Source organism: Lytechinus pictus, chromosome 17 (genome assembly GCF_037042905.1).
Source record: "Lytechinus pictus isolate F3 Inbred chromosome 17, Lp3.0, whole genome shotgun sequence".
NCBI lineage: Eukaryota > Metazoa > Echinodermata > Echinoidea > Temnopleuroida > Toxopneustidae > Lytechinus > Lytechinus pictus.
Window position 1 is genome coordinate 23,867,489 of NC_087261.1, and position 26,825 is coordinate 23,894,313.

Sequence of the window (26,825 nt, forward strand, 5' to 3'; positions counted from 1 at the left end):
CAAATGAGCTGATACATTGAACCTCTACTGTTGGATATTTATGTAACAACTGGCTTCCCATAGTTAAACCACAACTTAAAACCAGAGTTTAAATTAAGCCCGACTTCAGAATACGGGCCAAATGTCTACTCTATGTTATCATCAACAAATAATTCCGCAACAACTATTGTTTAATCAGGGTATGTGCTCAAAGGCTACAGACAGTGATCAGAAAATATCGAAAGCTTTGTAGATGCTGACTTTCAGTCTACTGCGGAGAGTTCAGTGCAGCGAGACGGGGATTCCCCATACGTAATCGACACGACGTCGTATTACAAGCACATCGGGGAATCCCCAGCTGCTCGGGGTTGCTAGTCTGCTAAAACAGACCTATGTTCTATGTGACAACGCATGAAGCACACCGCGTTTTATCAAACCTAGTACACGACGCAACATACAATTGTAACATTAATATAACCAGATTCCATTATATTCATGCATCAGATGTTGTGCTTCTCTAGGGTTTGCCTGAATATTTTGTGTTATACATTTAAAAGAAACATTACCGTGGCTGGCGCTAGAGACTAGTCACCTATTATTCGTGATCGTTGGTGAATACGGTTTGACGTAAACAAAACGCGCGTAACAAAGAAGAGCTGCATTCTGTTGTATATGAATCGCGAACGTATTTTTATACGGAAACACATAGCACAGACTGTATTTCACTCGATGAAAAATAATGCAATGTAGAACCTTCACCCTGCCACGTTTAGAGCCCTAGTTTGAGCTGGATATATCTGAATATGGCAGAGGACATCGGTGAAAGTGTCATCCCGAGGGAGAAAGATGCGAATGGCAATTCGTCAGCTATTGTGAAGGAGGGTGAAACCAGCAGCGTGGTTGACTTTGACGACATGGATTTAACACAACTCAGAGACATCTTTGTACCGGACGCACTTTCCAAACTATTCAGCACAGATGGGTAAGTTGCAAGATATTCCTTGGATAGAGCCAATGTAACGAAGGGGTGGTGGTGGGGGTGGTGGTGGTGGTGGTGGTGAAGATGTAATGGTGGTGCCGACGATGTCGATGATTATGGTGCGAAAAAATAAAAAAAAGGTACACAAACACATACACGTAGGCCTATAACCTCGTCCTCACACACTTGAGCTCCTCGCTGATCCCACATACACGTACATGTAATCACCCACCAAAACGTTCATTTGATCGTCTGATTACAAAACAAATAAAGCAGATTCGTTTTGGCATTTTTTCCGAACTTATTTCAATACTAGAATCCTTCTCAGATACGTCGACTATTTCGATGGAGATCTATAAGCCGTTAGAAGTTTGAACAAATACATCTTCCCTCTTCGGGTAACATAAATATTTAGGCCTACTAGATGGAAGATAAACAAAGTTAAAAACGATCTTTGATCTGTTAATAGACAAAGTATATTCTATAGAGTAATATTCAGTTCAACTTCTATTTGAAGTTCTTTAAACAATTCATGGTACAGTCCATCGAGTCCGGGAGTCCACTTTAAAAAGCGCCACGTATACCTAAAGTACGTAATATCGGATTCGGCATCTTTTTTTGTATGAAAGATACAACATTTTGTTAAGTATAATCTCGTGATATATAGGTATACAGTGATGGATAATTCTTGGTAATATTTGCAATATTCAAAAAAATAAGACGCTTTTAGTATGATTCCACTCATTACAGTCTCTTCAAAAGAGATCAGTTGAATTTGGATTGAAATAAATTGTTTGCTTCAATAGATCTGCAGCTGCTGCTGTCGACAACAAAGAAGCAGGCCATGGGGCTATCACGACAGCGGACAATCATGGATTACAAGATGTAAGTATTTAATGGTGAATCAAACCTGCGGGACAAGTTAGCTCTGATGAAAACGGAAATATCAAGGAATAAATTAAAGTTTGAGGATAATTAAATAATAAGATCAATAAGATTAATGAAATGTTGAGGATGATTGGACAAATAATAAGAAAGTTGGTAAGATTAATGACAGTTTGAGGATAATTGGACAAATAATAAGAAAGTTATGAGCGTTCGTATAATTATATGGAAATCACCATGGCTACAGAGATCTTCCTAATTGACACTATGATCGTACTTCAAATGGTTTTAGTCGCCCATATGCGTAAATACGGAATTTCATTAGCTATACCATGGACACTGTACATGGCTATACCATATGAAAGAGGATATTCTTAAGCTTTACAGTGATATGATTTTTGTCTACTGTTTGTAATTATGTTGTGATAAATCATCGATAATTCTCGAATTCGAGTTTTGTAGGACCCGCTTTGTATGCCTATTATTGCCGCCTTATAAAGTTGTGTGCATAACGTTAGCATGTTAGGCCAATATGTTTATCGCAGTGCTCGCGTTTTTTTCTTCAACTGAGTTGTGTAAACAAAGGGCGCATAGAAAATAAATCCTCATTCATCAAATCGATATATTGTATTTTGCATGTTTCGTTCTTTCGTTAAAACCCTTCCGTCAGCTGGCAGGTATCGTATTCCAGACCCTGACTGACTTTGAAAACTGGCTGTACGAGACACAAGCGGGTAAAGATTTTCAGAGGGTCATTCTTCGGAAGTTGCCCGATCTTAAGGACCCACTGGAAGTGGGACTGCGCGATCTCTTTCATTTCCTTTATCCAGTTCTAAACCAACTGAAGGATAGGTCTCATCCACATTTCCAGGACATAGGTAGGTCTTTTCTCTATTAACTTGAAGATTTTTTTTATGTGGCACAAGAAACTTTCCAACAAAAATAATAGCATATCGTTCTGGGTGGTACAGAGAACACATTCTTTCAACATGGTACCGTACGCAGTCGTACGGAAATATGATTTGGCCAGAGCATGGACGTTCAATTATTTTAACAATTAAATATTTTTAAAATAGGGCCTGCCTAGACTATCAAGAAACAACAATTCATCGCCACTCTTGAAATGTGAAAACATATTGAAAATATTTCCGAATTCCGTCAGTTAATTCGAGGTTACTTTTGTTTCCTTGTCTAGAACAATGGTACTCGAATTATCACTTGATTTTGAAGGCTGGTGTCAATTTTCTTCATGGAGGAATTGTGAGGCTGATGAATAGAAATGCTGGCAAAGGAAAGAGTTCTTTTGATGTGTCCACAATTATTAGACAGGTCTGTATCCGTTCTGCATTGACGATTTCATGTTTACCGGCAGTTGGCATTTTTATCATTATAGAGGATTTTGTGAAGGAATTGACAGGGTTGTAGCTTCTGGGTCAACGTGCGTGCGCGCATAGACGGATTCGTGCTAGCGGCCTTTCTGCGGTCACTGAATCAGCGGATTGCACATTTTTTCTTCCCGGAAAAGGGTCGTAAGGTTTTCCTTTATAAAGGACAAGTCCATCCCAACAAAAAGTGGATTTGAATAAAAAGAGAAAAATCCAACAAGCACAACACAGAAATTTTCATCCAAATCGGATGTAAAAGAAGAAAGTTTTGACATTTTTAAGTTTCGCTTAATTTCACAAAATATTTATATTCACATCCTGGTCAGTATGCAAATTAGGGAACTGATGACATCACTCACTCACTTTTTCTTTTGTATTTTAATATATGAACTATGTAATATTCTTATTTTCTCCTCATTGTCCTGTGAAACAAAGTTTTATTTCGCCCTGAACATGTGGAATTACCATTGTTTAGCATTTTGTTTTAGTCAAATTGGTCTTTATTGTCAAATCTGTAAAAATGGAAATATTGTATAATAAAAAAAAAAAGAAATAGTGAGTGGGGGTCACTATCGATTCCCTCATTTGCATGTGACTAAATTGTGCATATATCTATTTTGTGAAAAATAAGCGAAACTTTAAAATGTCATAACTGTCTTACTCTCCATCCGATTTTGATGACATTTTCAGTATAATTCTTGTCTGATTTTTCTCTATTGATTCATATCAACATTTTTCTGAGGTGGACTTGACCTTTAACATTAGAAAGCGTTTAGAGTGTTTTAAAAAGGATATCAATGAAGGAAACCTCTTGCTTTGTCAGAATGTATGAGAATTAGGACAGAAAATAATACACTACCTGCTAAAGACACAAAAATAAGGTCAACACATAATTTGCGTTTTCTCGACAATGTGCATTTACTATTCGCGCACGTGCGCGTTAACGGCCTTTCAGCGGCCTTTTCCCACCTCATCTGCTCTTTCTGGTTCAGCTTGCAGTTCTGCCTCCAGAGACCATCGGACGCTGCTTTCTAGCGGAAGGTCTTTGGCGATCAGAATTGAATTATGTATACCATCTTCATTTTGTAAAAGTATGTAACAAATTTCTTTACACATTTTGACTTTTTTTGCGATCTTCAAATCAAGGTGCTGAACATCCACCAGGTTAATGAAGTCTTCACTCGCCTTCCCAGTATATGCCGGACGAAAGTAGGAATGGCTTCCCTCCGATCGGCATATCTACAGATTCCCGAGCCAATGAGACCCAACGAGATGTTTTACCGCAGTCTTCCCAACATGGTTCTAACTGTCTACCAGCAGCTGAAGGAGCCATCAAATCCCATTTTCCGGCTGATAGGTAAAACGGTGGTTACAAAATACAGAAGCTATGTTCATTAACACGATAAAGTAATAATCGATAGTTATTCATTTAGCTATTTCTTTAGACACGGTTCACTATCCAGTTCAAGTACACGAAAATAATAATAACAATAATTACAATCCGCATGTATTATAACGCTAAATACATCGGAACAACGTCTCTAAGCGCTTTACAAATATATTATTACCCCGGTCATCGGATCCTGGCATGCCCGCATACAATGTTTACACCTTCTCCACGCCCTGGGGAGCATTTCAACAAGAATTCCAAGACTCAATTGCTAGGCATACTATTTAGGCTTTCGCATCCTACCGGGTACACGTTTAGTACCTGGGTGGAGAGTGGCAAATTGTGGATTGACGCCTTGCCAAAGGACGCTAGGCCATGGTGGGATTCGAACACAAGACCCTTCGAGTACAAGGCGATATTCAGAACCGCTACATCACGACGCTTCCACAAAATGATAGGAGTAATGGTGAAATAAGGATAAAATACCAATAATGACTGTTCTATAATTGATACTGATATAGATGATAATAAATGGCGATAATCGTGATAATCACAGTATAGTAATAGTAATAATGTGCCATTTCATCAAGCGCATACACCATCCGAATACGCTCATGATGCTAACCCAGCAACAGTTCCCACAGAAAAAAACAAATATGTCTTAAGGTTATACATGTTGACCCATTGTACAATACGTCTTAAATAATTAATGGTAATGGTCGTATGAATTATAATTATTAGCATTACAATAATATTAATACTACTACTAATACTAATGATAATAATAATAATAATAATAATAGTGATAATAATAATAATGATTGACCTACAAACTATTATCATAATATGATAACAATTATCATATGAAAATTAGTGTTATGAAATGATTAATATTACAACGCAACGTGTATTTCACTACAAAAAAATTGAACGACACCCCAAAAAAATATATTTATAATTTCATTTATTTCGCTCTCTCGCAGAAAGTTGGTTTGCGGACATTGACGAGCTTTTAAAAATGGCTTTGGATGTTCTACACGGGGCTGTCACGGGCCTGATCAATAATGAAGCTTGCAAGGAGTTCGGTCCATTAGACGTGACAGCAATGTTCAAACAGGTTCGAATCGTAGCAATAGTTTTCGATATGTTGATTTTTCTTTTACATGAATGTATAAATTATATTTATTTGTTGTATATTAATATTTTGTATGTTTTGTCACATTTATGCATTTATATATTATGTTATTTTTACATTGTATTTAAATATTTTGTATATGGTTAATAATAATAAATGAAATGAAATATTGTTAATGCATTGTCTAAAAGTTGTTCATGGTGAAGAACATTACGTAACATTCGTTCAGGGGTGGCACACGTTCATTAGGGGATGGGACAGGGATCGACCACCCCTTTGATTTTAAAGTAGTGGAAGCAAAGGGGGACAATATATAAAACAGGAAATGTAAGACGGGGAGCTTGAAGGAATACAAGTATAAACAGAGAGCTCTTTTAAAGAGAGTAAGAAATATGACGTCAAATTTTGCTGATCTTGACCAATTACATGTCGACTCTGGTTCCTATTGTTATTGATCATTTCAATTGACTTACCATGACTGTGAAAAATAATCTAAAATTTTGAGAAATAGATTACTGATTGGGTCAATCATTATGATTATTGTTGTTGTTATTATTATTTTTATCAATGTATAGATGGTAAAGGCACATGAGATGTTGGAAGCTTCTTGCCATCATCTTATTTTTGAGACTGCCACCGGTCGGGATTTCTACAAGGTCGTTACTCTGGAATTACTTTCACCTGCACGTCCGAATGACGGTCAATATCGCAATGTCCTTATGTTGACTGGGCTAAATTTTCTCCGGGTAAAAAACAAGAACCAGCCTCCATTCGAACCAATAGGTAATTTGGAGATAATAGTAATTTGTTTGTTTAAATTCATTATCCGTAAAAATGTGTGTAACTAAATACAAAATGGTATAGCCTTAAATGACTTAACTTTGATTTAATTCAATGACATATTTGAATTTAATTTTATTCCAAGGCTTACGAAAATAAAGAATGTTTCAAGAGTATGGAAAATGAGAAATAGGGAAGATAACTATTTTGAAGTCTCTCGGCCTTTCTGAAATTATATTTCTTTTGTCTATATTACCAAAACCTCGGGAAGATTTTTTTGAAAGAATTAGAACATTCAATTTACTCCTTTATTTAGAATGAAAAACCGGATAAAATCAGTCGTCTTACAATTAAAGAGCTCACTTGCAAAAGGGGTTAGGTCCATTTTTCATCAAATTTTATTTTTTATTTCTCAATGTATAGATTTTTAGTAGCTCTATAAGATGATACCAAAGAAAAGTTGAAATTCCTATTAAAAAGTGAACTAAAATGGCCAAGAAAAATCCTTTTTTTTCAAAAGGGGTTAGGTCCATTTCAGTTTAGTTGCAAAAGGGGTAAGGTCCACACAGATTTTTTGGAAAAGAATATCTTAAGAAATATGAAGACAGGTAGATTTCTCTTATACCCAATTTTATGTTCTAATGGTAGTGTGTCATGAAAATTCAGTTTTGCATAAGAATATTGCAATATGGGAGAATTAAAAAAATGATTTTCTTGGAGTGGACCTAACCCCTTTTGCAACCAAACTCTTCTGAAGAACTCATTTTTCAAAAGGGGTTAGGTCCATTTTTCATAAATTTTATTTTTTTCTGTCCCTAAACCTCTAAATTTTTAGTCACTCTGATGATACTAAAAACAACTTGAAATTCAAATGAAAACGTGAATGAAAGTGGCAAAGAAAAAGCATTTTTTTAAATCAAAAGAGATTGGATTAGTTTCAATTTACTTGCAAAAGGGGTTAGGTCCACAATGATATTTTTTTCAAAAATATATAGAAAAAAATGAAGACAGGCAGATTTCTTTCATACCCATTTTTATGTTCACATGATAGGGTAGTACATCATGACAAGTTAGTATCTCATAAGAATATTGCAATAAGTGTGAATAAAAAATATGGTTTTTCTCGGTGGACCTAACCCCTTTTGCAACTAAACTTCAATTATTGGAGACTATAGTCAAGGTGGATTGAAAATGTTACATTTACCTTCTGTAATTTCTGGCTTGAACATTGCGTGGGTTAAACATTATATGAGCACAAAAAAATAAAGGAATTGTTTTTTTCTTTACACAACTTGGTCACCTTTGGAGAATTGGTTTGGACATGTAATTAAAATGGTGGTTCAAGTAACCATTTTAATTCCTATAACTGAATGCAGGTAAACAAAGACGCCCTCATAATATTTCTCCTTCCATCCCCCCCCCCCCCTGCTATGAAAATTGGCATCGGACTGCAAGACCACCGCAGCGCTCTATTGAGCAAAATCGACTCTTTTTTTTACAAATAAAAAAAATAAAATGATGTATGGACATTACAAGTTTCCTAAGTACTTGTCGACCTACATGACTTATAGTAAAATAAATCTTCCCTTTTTTCTCTCAAATCATTTTTTTTCGTTAGAACGAATTTTAGGAGGAGACCCGGAACTTATGTCTGTGTTCGTGAAGGCATACATGTCTGTTCTTGTGTGGTCCATCAACAACAAGCAAAATTACACTCTCCATATCAATGTATTACGGATATTAAATGAGGTTGGTTTTCTTTTTATTCCTCTGCGGTAAAATGATTCTGTTCAATTATGGGATGAGATGAGGAGCAGACCAAAATTTTATGAACAGTTCTCTCTTAGTCAGTTGAAATTAAATATTTAATTTAAATTTTAGACGGGTGAAATTCTAGGCCCATCATTTCTCAACTTTGGTCGGCCAAAATAGTGTTTTGGCGGGCCTAAAAGCTCTAGATAAAACGATATTAATTAAATCATGTTTATAACAGTTAAACGAAACCACGTTGCTTTGACCTTTTTCGCCTAAATTTCAATTTGCTGCCAGATCAATGAGAAATATGGGTGCCCAGTGTCTCGCCGATGGTTCTGGCTCAAAGGTTTAGAATCTCACGAACAACTTCGCCGGGACTTGCTTCAGTACAGCATGACGAATAGATCCGAATCGAACACGTCTAAGGTAAGACGAACTAGGCTTGCATATTTCTTAAATTCGTTTTTCGTGATTATCATGGTAATAGATGTGCACAAATTCGTGTTTGTCTTCTCAGTAGCTCCATGGTCTTCTAAACCGAGAAGTTACGGCACAAGTAACCAATGTATTGGTGAACAGTGTTTACACAGATCCAAAACAAATTTCCCGAAACTAAATCACAAATTTTCCGAAATTCCCAGACATTTCCCGGAAAAATTCAAGTTTGACTTTTAACGAAAATCAGGCACTAATACAGCGAGCCTAAAGTGACCAATTCAAAGAATTTAACATTTTTTTTGTTCACGCCCTCTTTAAAAATAGTAACAAAATTACGAAATGCGAGCGCGGAGTGCGAGCGGAAAATGTTGGGCTACGTATCGAGGTGAACGATTCTTTAAATATAATATGAATATCTAAAGTTCCAACGTTTAATTGTACATTGTACTTTTCGGATTACCCGGAATTACCTGGATTTCTTTATTACCCGAAAATTTCCTGAAAATTGACCGGATTATCCGGAAGTCGGGTAATTCCCTTCAAAGTGGAAACACTGTTGTTGAATATGCATCTAACCGATATAAATGGTCGATACAAACCATTACTTTACGAGAGAAGCGAGGGATTTTTTTTTTCAATAAACGTTTTGATTTCATTTGTTTTTTTACCCTAAAAGAATCTTTGGTGAGTTATTTATTTGTTTCATTTTTTTTTTCATGTTTAATCCCCATTCCTCCCTCTCTCTCCCGACATCTCACTTTATACATTATGTAGCCTTTCTCGTGGCTTGATGTGCCCTTTCTGCTCAATGTTAGAACGAAATGGAAATTTGTGTCACTTGAAGCTGTGCTCACCATGGTAAGATATTACATAACATATTATGTGTAGGCCAAATGATGATATTGGCAATGGTATTACTAATGACAGCATATGGGTTGGAAAGTAATGATGATGATGAAGATAATAATGATTATGATGATGCTGCTGAGGCTAATAAAGTGATTGTAATGGTAGTTACACTACTGATAACGTTACTAACAACATAATTAAAAAGCATGATAAGAACAACAAAATAACAGTGGCAATGATGATAATGAAGACAAATATCAAAACAAGGGAGAATAAGAGCACAAAAGGGTAGAGGAGAAGAAAAGCGGGAAATGAGAAGAAGCAGAATCGGGGGGAGGGGGGGGGGGGGGTATGTAGTATCGAAGTCCAGAACTATATTCTGCAGGCACAGGCCTTTGGTTTTCGCAAATGCTGAATAAGTAGTGAGTCTAGATTCACTGTGTACTGTGACTGCCTCTTTGAAACAAACAAAGAGGTGAGAATCTTATGGGGCGTCTTACAATTGTCTTACAATTAATTTCAAGTTTGTGATTGATTGCTGAACTGCTTATTGTATCGAGAAGTGTAATCTGATTTGCTACAGTTAAATTTGATACATTGATTGTAAAATTCCAACAGAAACCTTGCTTGCAACACTCCCTTAGTCTTTACTCTAGACATGGTATGATTAGTTAAAGTACCAAACTTAGAGCCTGTGATTGGATACTTTAACAGAACCAGGAGTTATTGTGAAAGTAGGACCATTATATGAGTATGGTTGTTATCATCATCATACATTTCGGTTTACTTCTCTCGTTATGCATTAATTTTGCAGGATCGGGACATGTTGAAAGCAGAAAAAGAAAACAAGATCAGGAGACAAGTGAACAAAACAATCTATGCCAAATGGTTTCCGCAGGCCCAGGCCCCTATCATACCAACGAGTCTCCAGTTCCACGTTGATCGCGATAACATCGTCCAATCGGCGATCGACAATGTCAACAAATATTGGCATGAAGATGAGCATTGGGAATCCAACTCTGTCTGGCTAAGGGCTCTAGAAATACACTTCGAAAAGGAGTCTGCCATAGACCTTGGTGGGCCTAGTATGGTGATTAGTCCCTTAACATCCTTAAGTATGATATACTGGCCAATGGCCACTCAGTTCATTTATATTCACTGAAAAAAAAATGGATATTAAAAGCTGACATCAGTTGGTTTATTAGTATTATTTATTCGGCAAATAATACAATATTGGATTTCAGTATAGACAATACAAAATAAGAAATATAGAGGGTCTCACGCCGAGGTGTAAAATTAGAACCTATAAATGAAAGCTAACATCCAGAGGTATTGAGCAACTACTAAAAGCGTTGTATGTGTAATAACAGTGAGAGGCATGGAACTAACACCAACATATTACCATGATTACGCCAGAGTAAAACGTGTGAAATGACAGTGGTCCGGTATGTACATAAATCAGCACCATGAATTTTGCTGTGCAGCGTCGTGATAAATATCACACCCCCCCCCCCCTTCCACATCTTGCTCTAGAATGAACCTGTATACTTGTAATATATAGTTGACGTGTACTTATATTGTTCTGCAATGATGAACAGAGTATACCCTCATATCTAATTGGATATATGGATATAAAAAAGGCCCAAGTCCATAGGAGGCTATTTCAAGAAAAAAAAAACATGAATTTTTTTTTTTTATTCATTTTTTTTTTTTTTTGGGGGGGGGGGGGCTATTACATGTAAGGATATTATTTTTTGTCCAAAATACATCAGAGAACATCATAAAACAAAATTTAAGTGTATTTTTTGTTATGAGCATTAATATTCACATTACTTGTGGGCGGGGCATTTTGTCTCGTTGACGTGGGTCGTTTATTAGAATCATATGGACTTGGGTCTTTCTACCATTCATATTCATGGTAGACTTCTATAGTAGTAGTAGAAGCACATGTAATGAGAGAGGGCGCTATGATAATGAATGTAACAAAAACCCAAGTCCTGGACTTGGCCTTAAATCACACCAAATTTTCCTCCTATATTTAAGGCATTTTTGAGGTGATTACAGATTTAGGATTTATACAAAAGATGAGTCATTGTATAAGAAACAATTTACCTTATTTAATTTAACTCAATTTTCACCAAAAATTGGACTTGGGCCGTTTTTATATTCAGATATCCAATTACACAATTGGGTTACACCCACCGACCTAGGCACATAATGTACAAAACCCGATTCCACTCACAATGTCAATGTTTGACTTTCTTTTAATTACTGAAGATAAACTTTTAAATTGGGCTTAATCACGCAGGATTTCTTTCACAATCTGTTCTCGGCTGTGCTGGACCCACGTATGTCCATGTTTAGGGAAATGGACGAAGAGGCTACGTCATCACATGTATGGTTCAATCAGGTAATTTCAAAGTTTGTGGCGTTTTATTGTGTGAACAAAGCGGTCGGTCGTATGAAAATTGGTATATCAACATTAAGGTATATCAGTATGATATGTCCGCATTGCCTTCGTTATTAAGTTGTCAGACATGGGGTATGGAGCAACATTTACATGTATATTAAAATAAACAATGCTTTTTTATACAAAAATATATTTTGTGTCAGTTTTCGATATAATATTTAAAAAGGAAATAGTTTCACCCGTTCTCCTTTCCTTTTTTATATTCCCTGACATTTCTGGGTCGCTTTTAGTGGATGCATGGCCCACATGCCCTCCATCCATATGCAAGGGATCATTATCATCTATATCTTTCATTAATTTCCAGGCCTATTTGGATTACGTTACCTTAGAGAAGATTGGGCTCCTCTTTGCCCTTGCAATCTACAATGGAGCTGTCCCTACAGTGCCTTTCCCCGAGCAGCTCTACGAAAAGCTTCTTTCGAACCGGTAAAAAAGAGGGTTTAGGCAAAATGTAGCGTGAGAATTCAAGCGCACGTAGAATTTGCTTTCTTAAAGGGGAATCCAACCCAAATAAAAACTTCTTTTTATAAGAAAAAGATAAATCAGACAAGTTGATCGGTGAAAGTTTGAACAATATTGGACAAACAACAAGAAAGTTATAAATCCTTAAAAGTTGTAAATATTGGTAATCACTATACCCATGGAGACTTCAAATTGGCCGCATATGGGATGTCATAGTGATGTAAGGCAAGGACTACTCTTCCATGTACTCCAATACATATTATGGCTAAAATTTCATTTTTCCCAAAAGTTTTATTTCAAATTACATTTTTCTTTCATGAGGACATAAAACAATATACTACCTGGGTTATATTTAGAGTACTGCCCCAGGGGAATGGGTACTGTAACTTACAAGTAGGAGAAAACCACAAATCCCTGATAAAAGAGTACATGGCCTATGGGAAAGTTGTCCTTGCCTCTTGTCATAATTTACTTACCCAGTTGCCAATTTGAAATCTACGTAGTATAGTGATCTCAATTTTAAAGCAGCTATAACTTTCTTATTGCTGGTCCGATTTCTTTCATACTTTCATCATTCTGTTTAATTGATTTTTCTCCTACCCAACACAACATTTTATGGCGAAGGCTGGATTCCCCTTTAATGATGGGATTGAAGTCAAGGTATTTCCCCCCTTAAAGTTGTTTTAGTGAAAATGCAAGTAATAATTCAACATATATCGAGCTAGGTGAAGCCCGGGTACATGTAATAGAATCCTTTATTAAAATATTGACTAAATGCTCTACCGTAATACAGCTCATTTACCCATGCATTATCTGTATAACATGTATAAGTTGTAGTCAAGGTAAAATACCTATATCTGAATATTAGGTCTCCAAATCACTCACCTTGCATTAATGCAGCATAGTGGATGCATGGATGCAGCATAGTCTGTGCATTGCCTGTCGAGATAAATCACCGCGCCCGGATAAAAATACGGTATCAACCCTTTAAATAAGTAACTTGAACTTGGATCTTATTATCCAAAAAGCAATTACAGCATAAAAACCATGCATCAAAGAAGTATAATGAAATATAATAGTTTACAAGATAACAGGAACCAGAAAATAGCATAAATGCTAGTTGGGTCTAGCACCTAAATGCTCAAATACAAAATGTTTGTCTTGTTAAAAAAATAAGATTAATGAATCATAAACACTTTGCACCCACATAATCGAAGTTGAATATACTATTGGCATAAACTACGATACAAATTAAATTTATATTATAGTAGTAAGAGTGGACTGATGACTATAAACACTGAATACATGTACATGCACACAATAATCTTAAGTTGTTCGCCATTCATTCATTCAATAGGAACTCTCCAAGTTCTCTTCTGAAAGAAAATGCAGATTGACGACAGATCCACTACACCTTAGCCGACAAATAATCCAAATAGCCCTATCCATATTATACCTCTGGAATAAAAAATAAATAAAAAAACGCAGCTCCTCTCCACTATATTTCCCTTTTTTCCTCCAGAAACCCAGGGTCTGCTGATCTGGAGAAAATGGACCAAGAGTTTGTTAAACAGCTCTACACTCTCCGTGAATTGGATGAGGAAGATTTGCAAGCGATGGAATTCGACTTCAGTGATCTACGACCAGGGGGAGAGGACGTCAGTGTCACAAAGGAGAACTTGTAAGGCGCATTTTAATTTATAATAGTCATGAGTACAATATGATAATAGAAAAGCACGGATCAGCGACCGGGGGTAATTAAGGTTTCCTATGAGATGTATTGCGTGGAGCGTTGTGGCCCAGTGGATTAGTCTCCGGACTTTGAAACAGAGGGTCGTGGGTTCGAATCCCAGCCATGGCGTGATTTCCTTCGACAAGAAATTTATCCACATTGTGCTGCACTCAACCCAGGTGAGGTAAATGGGTACCGGTAGGAAGTAATTCCTTAAAAAGTTGTGTGCGCTATGAACGCCTAGCTTAGCCGGGTAATATAGGAGCGCCTTGAGCACCTAACAAGGTGGATATGTGCGCAATATAAATACCCTATATTATTATATTATTATTATTATAATGTTTTAATCTATTCAACTTGGAAAGACGTTGATTCAAGCCCGCTCGAGATATCCGGTTGCCATGCACCATTGGTCATTCCCACTTTTCATGCAACGCCGACCTCTACGACATTAGTTAGTTTTTGTTCAGGAACGCAAGGACAGTGTCAACGTGTTGGAAATGCCCGTCAAATTACAAAGTAAAGCTCTGAACGCCGAAATTTAGTGAACCGGAACACCCGTTTCGTCGTAAGATTCAGATCTGACGATAGTATGCAAATATGTCGTTTGTACAGAAGGAAGGACTAAAGTGATATTTTGATTTAACAAATTTTCGATAAAAAACCCTCTTTGTTCTTAATTTGGCGATACATTTACTCTGTTCTTGAATCATCCGTCCATCGCTGAGCTAAAACTCGATATTACATTGTTCTTGTATTCATTCTAAATAAGCCAGTTCGTAGTTCTATCATACGCATGATCAGAGGAAGGTCATTGGTACTAAAGTGACATGGTGGTTTAATATTTAATGAGATAAGCACTAACTTTGGTGTCTTGATTATTCATTATATTTTTTTCAATAATAATAATTATAATGAACCATTCTTTTATAGCGCATATCACAAAAAGTAAATTTAAGTCCCTATGCGCTTGAAAGAAGAAAAGAAAAAGAGAAAAAAAGAGAAATAGATATATGGTCAGTGTCATATAAAGATGAAAATACCTTGGCACAAATTCAAAAAAATATCATTATAAAGAAAGAAAGAAATGTGTCTTTAAAAGACTCTTAAAACTCTCAATTGTATCGGCAAGTTTCAGGTTAAATGGTAACTTGTTCCACAGCTCTGCTGCAGCGTGTTGAAATGACCTCGCACCATAGAAATTTGTTAACACCGACTGGGAAGCCAACTGACATTTTGATTTGGAACGTAGATTTCTTGCAGGAGAGTATTTAGTGATCAATTCTTGCAAATAAGCAGGGCCCAATTCCTGCATGCACAAGAAAACTAACGTCAATATCTTAAATTCAATACGCTGTCTCATCGGAAGCCAATGAAGCTGTCGTAAGATTGGGGTAATATGATCATGAAGTCTAGTGCGAGTCACCAACCTTGCAGCAGAGTTTTGGATTCTTTGCAATTTCTGAATTTCACTCTCAGGAAGGCTATACAAAATACCATTACAGAAATCAAGGCGAGACATTACTTGAGCATGCACAAGTCTCTCTGTTGATTTCTTCGAAAGAAAAGGTCGAATTGTCCCAATCTTTTGCAAAGCAAATGAAGTAGCCTTACAGATCTGTTTCACATGACCTGACAAAGTCAAATGCTCATCAAGTCTAACACCTAAGTTTCGAGCAGAACCAACAGTATGTATTACCGTGTTACCAAATGAAATGGACTCAATGGATTTACTTTGCCTAAATTTACTTGTAAAATGTAGTACCTCAGTTTTCTCCTCATTAAGTTTAAGACCTTTATGAACAGACCAATTCTTAATATCTGTCATACAATCCTGGATTTGCAAAATTGCTTAATTCTGATGACTCTTTTGAACCAGCACATAAACTTGGGTGTCATCAGCATACATCATACCTTTTAATCTATGCTTACAGATTATATCATATAACGGTGCAACATACAGACTAAATGCTACCGGGCCGAATACCGACCCTTGCGGAACACCGTAAGGAGATGACTTAGCATCTGACATGGAATTTCCTATTACCACCTTCTGCGACCTATTTTGAAAGTATGACTTAATCAGTTTAAGTGCAACACCACATATCCCGTATCTTTCCTGTAAGCGCGATAGGAATTTTTCATGTAAAATTGTATCAAATGCTGCTTTATAATCAAGCAAAAGTAGAATAGCCTCCTCTCCACGATCAAGATTCAGAAGGATGTCATTAACAACCCTTACCAATGCAGTCTCACAGCTATGGTACTGTCTATATGCTGACTGAATAGAAGAATACAAATTACTTTCCTTAAGGTACGCATTAATTTGAATGACCATAATTCTTTCAATCGTCTTACTAATAAATTTTAGATGTGCTATAGGTCTGTAGTTTTTCAAGTCCTCAGAGTCAAGCCCATCTCCCTTTATTAATGGTGTGACATGAGCTTCCTTCAATGAATCAGGGAAATGTCCACTACTAAGTACCAAGTTTACAATCCTGGTCATCACTGGAGCTAACTCCTTGATGAACTTCTTCAGCAAATCCGTTGGCATTGGATCTAATTCACAAGTGGATGATTTGGAACCTGAAATGATTCTTTCTACTTGCTGTGAGGATACTTCCTGAAATTCATCAAACACATGGTCAGTTTTCTCAAACATGACATCAGCAACTTCAGGACACTTCGAGGGATCAAGTGATGATACAATAATTTCAGTTTTACGAGCAAAGAAGGTACTAAACCGATTTGCAAGTGACGGGTTCTTTTCATCATCTTTAGGAAGTGTTTGCTCAGACTTTGCGCACAGGTTAGTAACTTTCTGGAAGAAGTCTCTTGGGCCACAGTCTTCAAGTTCCCTTGAATAATGAGCCCTTCTTTCTCGCTTTAAGACTTGATTATAACGTCTGGCTTCTTTTAAGAATATCTGATGATCAATCTCCAACCTACTTATCCGCCAACGTCTCTCAAGCTTACGCAATTTCTGTTTTGCTTCATGACATTTTTCTGAATACCACGGTGAACGGGGTCGAGCTGTAATAGTCCTGACTGTAAGCGGAGCATGCTTTTCAAGAATATTACTCAGTGTCAACTCATAGCTTTCCACTAATTCACAACTGTCGAGATCTGCATAGCATTGAAGCAACTTTGAATTAACTATGTCCAAACAAAAAGACTCAATATTTATGTCCTTTATCTTCCGAAACTGAATGGTAGTTCTAACCGGATCAGGTCTTTTAATGGCAAATTTACATAGAAGTGCTGCATGATCTGATGGTAAGTAGCTGGTGCATGAAATCTGAGAGATGATGTTACTTGAAAGCCTGGTTATCAACAAGTCCAATGTGTGTCCTTTAACATGAGTTGGAAAATCTATATGTTGAAGTAAGTTAACAGATGTTATCAAGTCAGAGAAGGTTGCAGCATCACGATCATGTGGGTTATTTACATGGAAGTTGAAATATCCAGTGATGACAAGATTGTTTGGTTCTGTCATTAAGTTTTCAAGAAGAACATAAAATTCTTCAAAGAATGTAGGAGTCGTGGACATTCGATTCTTTTTCCTTTGAGGTCGATAAACAACTATCAGACGGAGGGGCTTCTGATCCTTACAAGAAATGAGTAAATCAATATACTCGAAAGATTCAAACTCACATAGTCCATGCTGTTGTAGAACAGTAAAATTCATATGAAGACAAACCCCAATCCCTCCACCAGCTCTATTCTTCCGAGGTAAATGAATGAGCTGATGACTTGGTAGAGCCAAGTTTACTTCGGCTAGACATCGGTTGTCACGGGCATCACCGGTTAGCCAGGTTTCAGTTATTGCAAGTATATCGATGTGGTGTGTACATACAAGATCAGATATCATATGACTCTTATTTTTCACTGATCTTGCATTCCATAATGCAAATGTTGAAAAAGTCTTTTGGTCACCCCCTTTCTCTGATACTTGAGATGACTGGAGTCTTCGCCTTAGCACACGACGTCCACCTTTCACTCCTCTATGAGTACGTCGCTTTCGTGATATTCCAAGGTGCTGAATTGCTTGCCAGGTCTTTGTGTTTTTCATTTTACAAAGAGCAAAAATGCGTCCACGTACGACTGGTATTTCAGAGTTTGCCAAGTACATTGTATAGCATGCTATAATGTGCATTCAACATGTTCAAAGTAGAAATGCAACAAATATCTTCATGGAGTCTTCATTGGTGTACTATTCTAGTCACCTGGTATAATTCAATTTCTTTATCCTGCTATGTAAGGCATGCATATGTTATATCTTGCTTTGAAATCTGCCTATTATTAATGAAAGAAATGAAATGTCATTTTACCAAAATTGCGCATGATGTAACTACGAACTGGTCTATTCATACTCGTCTTCTTCCTGTGGATTCTCCTGGTTCTCATCATATAGCAACTATGTACACAAACTTTTGGACATCGATGTTCGAATCTTTCTTGAATAATGCTCCAAATTTCTTGAACGCACTATACATTGTATATCTAGTTGCTCACCTAACAATTCCTCTTCTGAATCAAATCATAAATGGCCATCCGAATTCACAAATGAGATGGAATGAAATACAATTTTTTTTGTTAAGATCGACAAACTTACGATTGATCTGTCTAATGTTTGCGCTTTTCCCCTTTCATTTTGACAAAAAGAAAGTTATTTTCGTCTTGATACAGTGTTTTATTTTCTTCAAAGTCTTCACTGCTGCTGTATTGATTTGGGTAATGCAGACAAGGAGACTCCTAGAGGTGTTCTACCTGGTTTTTATCACTTTGCCGTTCTTCTTTGGTGTGCAACACAGGGAAGAGTACATCAATGAGATGGTCAATAAACGCTTGGCCATTCCGCAGCTCACGTCCTTCGCCAAGGGATTCAACAGGATAGCCTCAAAGACACCTCTAATGAAAAATATATTTAAAGCAGAAGATCTGAGGGATGTTATCCTGGGAGAAGAGCTGGACTGGAACGCTTTCAAATTTGTAAGGAATTGTAGTGATTGTTAGGAGCAGGGGGGGGGTTATATACACTGCATTGATTTATCAAGGAACATGATCATCACAAGCTAAGGTGATAAGCTAACAATCATTGAGTATTCACTGTTAAAACATTTCTCCTAAAAAGCTCATGTCGCAGTCTTGAAAACATGAAATTCTACTGTACGGTGTAATCTTACATACATTGTGTAAAATTACAGAAAACTTGATGTTTTGGTGTATGAAAGACTACAGATATCCTGTATTTAAAAAAAAACATGTTTGTCGATATACCTATTATTCTGTTGCTGAAAATGTCTTGTTTTAACTTTTCCTACATATTCTCTCTTATTTTTTTTTCTGTTTACATCTTTTCTTATGTAAAATCCATTTTGTTACAGTGTTCCCATGATATGTCATTTGTCAAGATTACTTTATTTATAAGTCCTCGATAATTTTCGGGTTCCATTTTTTTCTTGGATGCGCTTTATTGTTTGAATGTTTCTGTCATACAATCATTACCTTGCAGAGTGTTAAATATCACTCCCCCTACGTACCAGACCACCCGGTCATCAAGATGTTCTGGAAGGTGTTTGATGAACTGGAAGAAATTGAGAAAAGGCAGTTCCTCAGTAAGAAACATGAAACTTAACAAGAAATATCTATAAATAATAGGGTACAGTTTCGGCAGCATAAATTCTTTAAAGATATTTCTCGAAGTAATATGTAACTAATACGGTATTTGAGGTGAGTATATTATGTAGAACTTCAGAGGGGGGGGGGGGGCAGATACAAGTAGACTTAAACTGTGCAGAAACCACTGTGACGGTAATTTGTCGAATTTAGAAAAACAAGTCTTGACCTATCTTTTCATATGTTTCCTGAATTTTATAATAGAGGACCTTCTCAACGTTTACAATTTCAAAATAAATTTGCATAGCACAAAGGGCAGATGCTGAAGTAGTGAGACTTTATTCAATGTGTACTGTGGCTGTCTTTACACAGACAGATAATTAGAGTATTTACTTTAGACATGATATAACTGTTTAAAGTGTCAAATGTGAGTTTTCGTTTGCAGTCTAGGGACAGACAACTCACCCACACCACCCCCTTCCGTTACACGCCTGCTCATAACTTAATAAACCTTTAAACCTACTTTATAAAGATCATGATATCAATTGTCATTTTTTCCTACAGAATTCCTAACAGGTGCAGACCACGTTCCTGTAGGCGGTTTTGTTCCTTTCCCAATTAGGCGATTGAACCATCTGACTGAAAAATACCGACATCCCATTGAACGTGATAAGTACACAGAGCCAAGCCAGCTAATGCCAGAGGTGATGACCTGCAGGGGAGTACTTTCGATGGATCTTCCCGAGTACACGTCCGAGGAGGACCTGCGTTTCCGACTCAAGTTGGCCATTCAGACATCTGGGTTCCATCGAGAGGGACCCGTCAATGCCGCAGAGGCACGTTCCCCGCAATCGCAGATGCTGCAACAGGTCGTACGTAGCTTACAGCTTTTGTTCAGTGGAGGTCGGTGATCCTTGGTGCTGCAGTCCACGGTGTTTAAAACTTAATCCTCCGGGCATTGCATCAGTTGATGTAAATTATCCTCCTTGGAAAATTTGCACCTAAATAGTTCCTTAACGGACCCTGGCGTTCAGAAACAAGGTACTCTGTCACCGGTACACGAAGATTACTTGAAAACGGAAGAATGATAGCAACTGGCGTAAATCCGTGTTGATGGGTGGGGGGGATGACTGAAATATTTTGGCATTTTTTTGCAATAATTTTTTAGATATGCAAGGAATTGTCATTGATATGTCCACAGTGGCGTACCGTGGGTCACGGCATTGGGGGGGGGGGGCACCAGCAAAATTTTTGAATGACTGGGTGAGTGACCTAATAGAGATATTTTAAGGACAATGTCATTAAACGGATATGTATATCACTGATCAAATAATGCGAGCGCGAAGCGCGAGCTGAAATTTTTTTATATTCACACCTAAAAAGGGACATTATAATCAAATTTGTGTAATCATGATAGGTACCTGTCTCGCTTAACAATGCGAGCGCGAAGCGCGAGCTGAAAACTTAGATAATTCAGACCTGAAGTGGGGCATTCTAAGGTTTCTTTGTAGGAATTAACTAGGACCATACGTATTTCATTAACCAAATGATGCGAGCGCGAAGCGCGAGCTGAAAATTTTTGACATTCAGATCAGAAGAAGGGACGTTTTAAGGACTGATTTTAGGAATTCATGAAGAGCAGACATATCTCACCAATCCACTAATGCGAACGTAATCACGGACAGGAAATGTTTCATATATACGAAGACCTTAACATGGGGCAATCACTTTTGAGTCATGAAAAAAGAAGCATATGTCACTACATAAAACAATGATAACTCAAGTGCTAGGAAATATATTTGGTTTATATTGACTTGAAAACGGGATGTTTTAGTACAACAGGATTATATATCTCGTTAAACAGACAATGCGAGCACCAGGAACAATGAAGACGTAGGCCCTGGGCAAATTATGTTTCATAAAGTTATGATAAAAATGTTTCTTATGTAATGTAACTTAACATAATTATAATATAATATAACATTATAATGAATAATATTTTCTTCTTTCCAACTACGTTTCTCTTCCTTTCTCCCTCTTTCCTCCTTTTCCCCCTTTCCCCGTTTTTTTTTTTTTGGTCAGCCGGGGGGGGGGGGATGTGCCCCCAATGTCCCCCGTAGTTACGCCATTGTATGTCCATATGGCAAATACCCCTCCAATATTATTATCTTTTTTACCCCATGATGGTTTAATGGTTTTATTAGAGATTACATTAAAAAAAAATTGACATTCCATCTTAATCCCTTCCCAAAGACCCCAACATTGATGAATTGGAAGAAACGGGGGTTTCTCTTCAATGTTATAATAAGGACGTAAGTATTTCGTTTGGAAATGGTGAACTGGCTCTTTATTTGCATTTTATGATTCAATAATATTATTTTATTTGTTAAGCGGTATTTTTGGAAGAATTTTCACCAATAAAACAATTATCTCTTGTGATTTTTTTTTCATTTCTTTCGTAAAAAGTGGGGGGGGGGATGTTTGTACAGGCCATCCCCCCTCCTCGAATATTGGGGGGGGGGGATATATCCCCCCCATCCCCCCGGGATTTACGCCAGTGATGAAAGCGCTTATTAGAATTATGACGATATAAGCGGACGAGAAGACGGTTTTAACATGGACGTACTGCATTCGGCAGGTCGACTTGTTTGGGGCACGAAAGCAAGATGACGAGTTGTTAATACTCGGAAAGTAGACTTTTTTTGGGAAAAGAACACGTGGCAATTTGCTGACACTTGGAAATCGACTAATTCGGGATGTGAAGGGAAGATGACGAGAGGTTAGAGCTTGGGAAGTCGACTTTAAAGACAAGAAGATCAGACAAGATTTCTGAGATTTGGGAAGTAGACTTGTTTGGGAACAAGAGGTAAAGATCATCATCAAACTGACTACAAGGTACAAGTTATTTATCATCGCATCTAACAAAAACGAAATTTCAGATCCAATCGCTATTAGAACAACAATGGCAAGAAAATATATATGATTCATTTTAAAATGTTCTTTATCGAGAAAGGCCACATGTTTTGAATGCTGAATTCTTCTTGGTATCATTGATAATCACTAATAAATATTTGAAAAGTGTTGGTATTTTAAATCTGATTTGTGCTCTTTTTGTTCAGCTCTCGCTGAAACTATTACTTATTTATTTGCGGAATGCCCTTCACACTCGGTGGTCCTTTACATGATTTCGAAAAAAAATTCTCTCTTAAAGGAGAATGAAACCCTTGAAACCAGCTGAATCCATATCAAAGAGAAAAATCAAAGAAACATATTGTTGAAAGTTTGAGGAAGATTGAATGAATAATAAGACAGTTATGAGCATTTGAATATTGAGATCACTAATGCCATGTAGTTCCTCCCATTAGCAATGCGACCAAGATCTGTGAAGTCACACACGTACAACTCCCTCATTACTCTAGTACTTATTTCACTTATATTCTCACTTTTATAGAGTCTATCACAAGGTGAGGTTTTTTTCTTATGAGAGGACAAGTACAGAGGTTTCACAACATTATATCATTGATGAATCGTTTGTCATAGGATTAGAATGAGCAAAAAGAGATGTTTTGGGGTATATTTTCAGTGTCCACAAGGGGAGAGTTGTTCATCCGTGACATTATAGATCTTGGTCGCATTGCCAATGGCAGGATCTCCATAGCATTAGTGATCTCGACATTCAAATGCTCATAACTCTTCTATTGCTAGTCATATTTTACTCAAACTTTTGTTGATCTTATTCTTTGATTTTTCTGCTTTCACAAAAGCTAACTTGCTCCAAGAGTTTCATTCTCCTTCAACTAAAATCAATTTACCTGGTAATTTTGTAGGTGCACATAAATCAGTTGGAAAACAATCTTATTTCAATTTCGATATCTTTTCAACTTAATGTTTTAAAGATTATTTATCATTCTCATCAAGATGTTTTTAGTCAATTAGTCGCGTAAATTTAGAACTTAAATGGTTCATATTCATATTGGTTATGAATTATATGAATTTAACTTTTAATTGTATATTATATAGATATTTACATAGACGTCTCATTGCTTATTCTCGCTGTATTTATAGCATTATCTTATATATATATATATATATATATTCAAAGTTCAATGTGATATAATATGCCATATATGACATAAAATGTCTTTCATCGCTGCAATGATGTGTCTGTCAAACTGAAACACAATGGGTTTTTAGTCAACAAGTCTTGTAAATTTAGAACTTTAATGGTTCATATTCATATTCATATTTTTTTATAAATTATATGAATTTAACTTTTAATTGTATTTCATTATGTTATCTGTTGTTATCTATTCAATTTTCTTCACCTTTTGATACATCTAGTATATTATTACATTCATCTGTTTCGTTGTATTCCATTTCATTTATATTTTATATGGTGTTACTGAAAAAAATGAAAGGTCAAATTAACTTTATCTTCATAATAAAGTTGAGTCTCAGTTGTACTGTCGAATGCAATGATTCTGTATTGTATATGTTTGTTTATATCTGCTGGAAATGAGTATGAATTGAATCATGTAGAGAGAGTTGCAGTTTCAGGGTTACGTGATCAAGGTCAAAGTTCATCAAAGGTCATTGAGCTTTATACAAATTTGGGTATCAAAATAAAACAACGAAAAAATATAAAAAATAAGGCTAAGGTTTTGAATTTGATAAATTAATAATGAAAGTAAAAATATCAAACGTATATATAAGTGTCGTCAAAATATCGAAACAAAACAAATATCGGATCCATAGTTTAAGGTCATCTTTAGTCAAAACTTTATCGACTTGAGAAAAAGAAGTAATTTAAGTCAGGATTTTTAATTTTCAAGTAAGCTGTAAAATGATTAGTCAGCATTATGGTAAACATTAGTAGAATTGCTTACATGTATCATACAGTAAATGAGTAAACATGTAATCTTAAGTTACTGGGTCAAGGTCAAAGATCATTTCAGATCAATGATGCGAATTACTAATTGGTTCATTATTTCAAAGTATATGTAATCCAAGTAAATTAAACTTATATGAGATTTTTTTATTGGCTATCACTGACTATGGATTACAACAACAAAAAATCCTTGTCAAGGTCAAAGGTCATTCGATGCCAGTATATTAATGAATTTAAATAAATGGGTTTCCCTTTCTCTCTTTTTGAAAAAAAAAATCCCCTATCTCACATGCAGATGTCAGCACTTGTCCTATATTGCGTAAACTGCAGGTGTGACTGCCTAATAACCCCTCGCCCACAACAAAATGAATGAATAAATAAGTAAATAAAAGGTAAAAAATATAAATATCGCTATACGTTTTTAAAATGTGAACATTAAAGTAATGTACCAATGTAATTCAGATTTTCATTCTCTTGGGACCCGTTTCATAAAGAGTTCCAACTGTTGTAATTTGGTCATTATAGCAACTACCATGGCAACAGGGCTCAGCACCCAATCAAAATCAAGGTTACCATGGGAGTTGCCATTATGGCAAAGTTACAACAGCTGTAACGCTTTATGAAACGGGTCCCTGGTCTGAGAGTTTCTTTGTAACTTTTCACTGTCTGTTTCTTGGTCTGTTGATATATTCGTTATTTTGAATATGAACATGATGAATGCGATTGAACTGGCAATAAGACTTTCAACTGGTAATTATTTTTGTTGGTTTGTTTTGTCTAAGAGACAATTAACGAAAATGACCAATTCACACACGAATGTCGTAACACCCTGTTGTTCATTATAGCAAAACGATATATGCTATAGTAATGCAAGCAATGAAGATGATCTAAATTGATCTGGAAAGGGATATTTCAAACAAAGACAGGATATATTCGTTTAAGCAAATCCCCAAAGTCCATGTCATTTTTTTCATTCAATAGACTACTATGAATGTGTGTCCCCCCAAAGCTGTTGACATGTATGATGACTGCAATGGATATTAAATACAAATGTTTTTTTTTTTTTTTTATTGAAAAATAACAAACTAAAAACGGGCTGAAAATGTTCAGGATTTAATCCTTTTATCGACCTTTTTATTTAATTAACAAAGTTGTAAAGTAAGTGCGCCAATGACATTTAAATAGAAATAAACATTACCGAGAGAGGTCGCTAAATATGAAACAATGGCAAACTTGAATCAGCCACTCCACCTTATTAAATTTGAATGTTGGATCACGGATGACATTCGTACGGAAGCTTAAAAGTGCCACCGAGATGACGAGATAATTCCTCGTCTTCTCGACTTTTTTGGTCCGAGAAGGCGAGAAAGCGTGATCCGGTATCTCGTCTTCTCAGCCTTTTTTTTGTCCAATAAGGCGAGACGGTGAAATTCCAAATCTCGTCTTCTCGACTTCTCGGATACGAGAAGGCGATAAAGCGAGATTCCAAACCTCGTCTTCCCGACTTCTCGGGTATGAGCAGATGAGAAGGCGAGATTCCAAATCTCGTCTTCTCCACTTCTCGGGTATGTGAAGATGAGAAAACGAGATTCCAAATCTCGTCTTCTCGACTTCTCGGGTATGTGAAGGTGAGAAAGCGATTTTCCAAACCTCGTCTTCCCGTTTTCTTGGGTATGTGAAGGTGAGAAAGCGAGATTCCGAATCTCGTCTTCTCGACTTCTCGGGTATGTGAAGATGAGAAAGCGAGATTCCAAATCTCGTCTTCCCATCTTCTCGGGTATGTGAAGGTGAGAAAGCGAGATTCCGAATCTTGTCTTCTCGACTTCTAAGGTATGATAAGGTGAGAAAGCGAAATTTTAAATCTCGTCTTCTCGACTTATCGGGTATGTGAAGATGAGAAAGCGAGATTCCGAATCTCCTCTTCTCGACTTCTAGGGTATGAGAAGGTGAGAAAGCGAGATTCTAAATCTCGTCTTCTCGACTTCTCGGGTATGAGAAGATGAGAAAGCGAGATTCCAAATCTCGTCTTCTCGACTTCTCTGCTAAGATGTCCCATAAAATATGGGAGAATCAGGGCCG

General features: G+C 36.6%; 1 protein-coding gene across 1 annotated transcript; it reads left to right on the forward strand.

The window, feature by feature from the left end:
• Positions 1-662: 662 nt before the first annotated feature.
• LOC129280993 (uncharacterized) lies at positions 663-25,225 on the forward strand. The gene is made up of 17 exons (XM_054916986.2): positions 663-961; positions 1,765-1,843; positions 2,514-2,721; positions 3,039-3,172; positions 4,375-4,585; positions 5,602-5,735; positions 6,329-6,536; positions 8,152-8,282; positions 8,583-8,714; positions 9,501-9,584; positions 10,390-10,665; positions 11,884-11,985; positions 12,350-12,471; positions 14,030-14,188; positions 19,054-19,231; positions 19,755-19,857; positions 20,423-25,225. Exons 1-17 carry the CDS (start codon positions 783-785, stop codon positions 20,767-20,769), a joined length of 2,787 nt encoding a protein of 928 aa, XP_054772961.2. The 5' UTR covers positions 663-782; the 3' UTR covers positions 20,770-25,225.
• Positions 25,226-26,825: the final 1,600 nt, after the last annotated feature.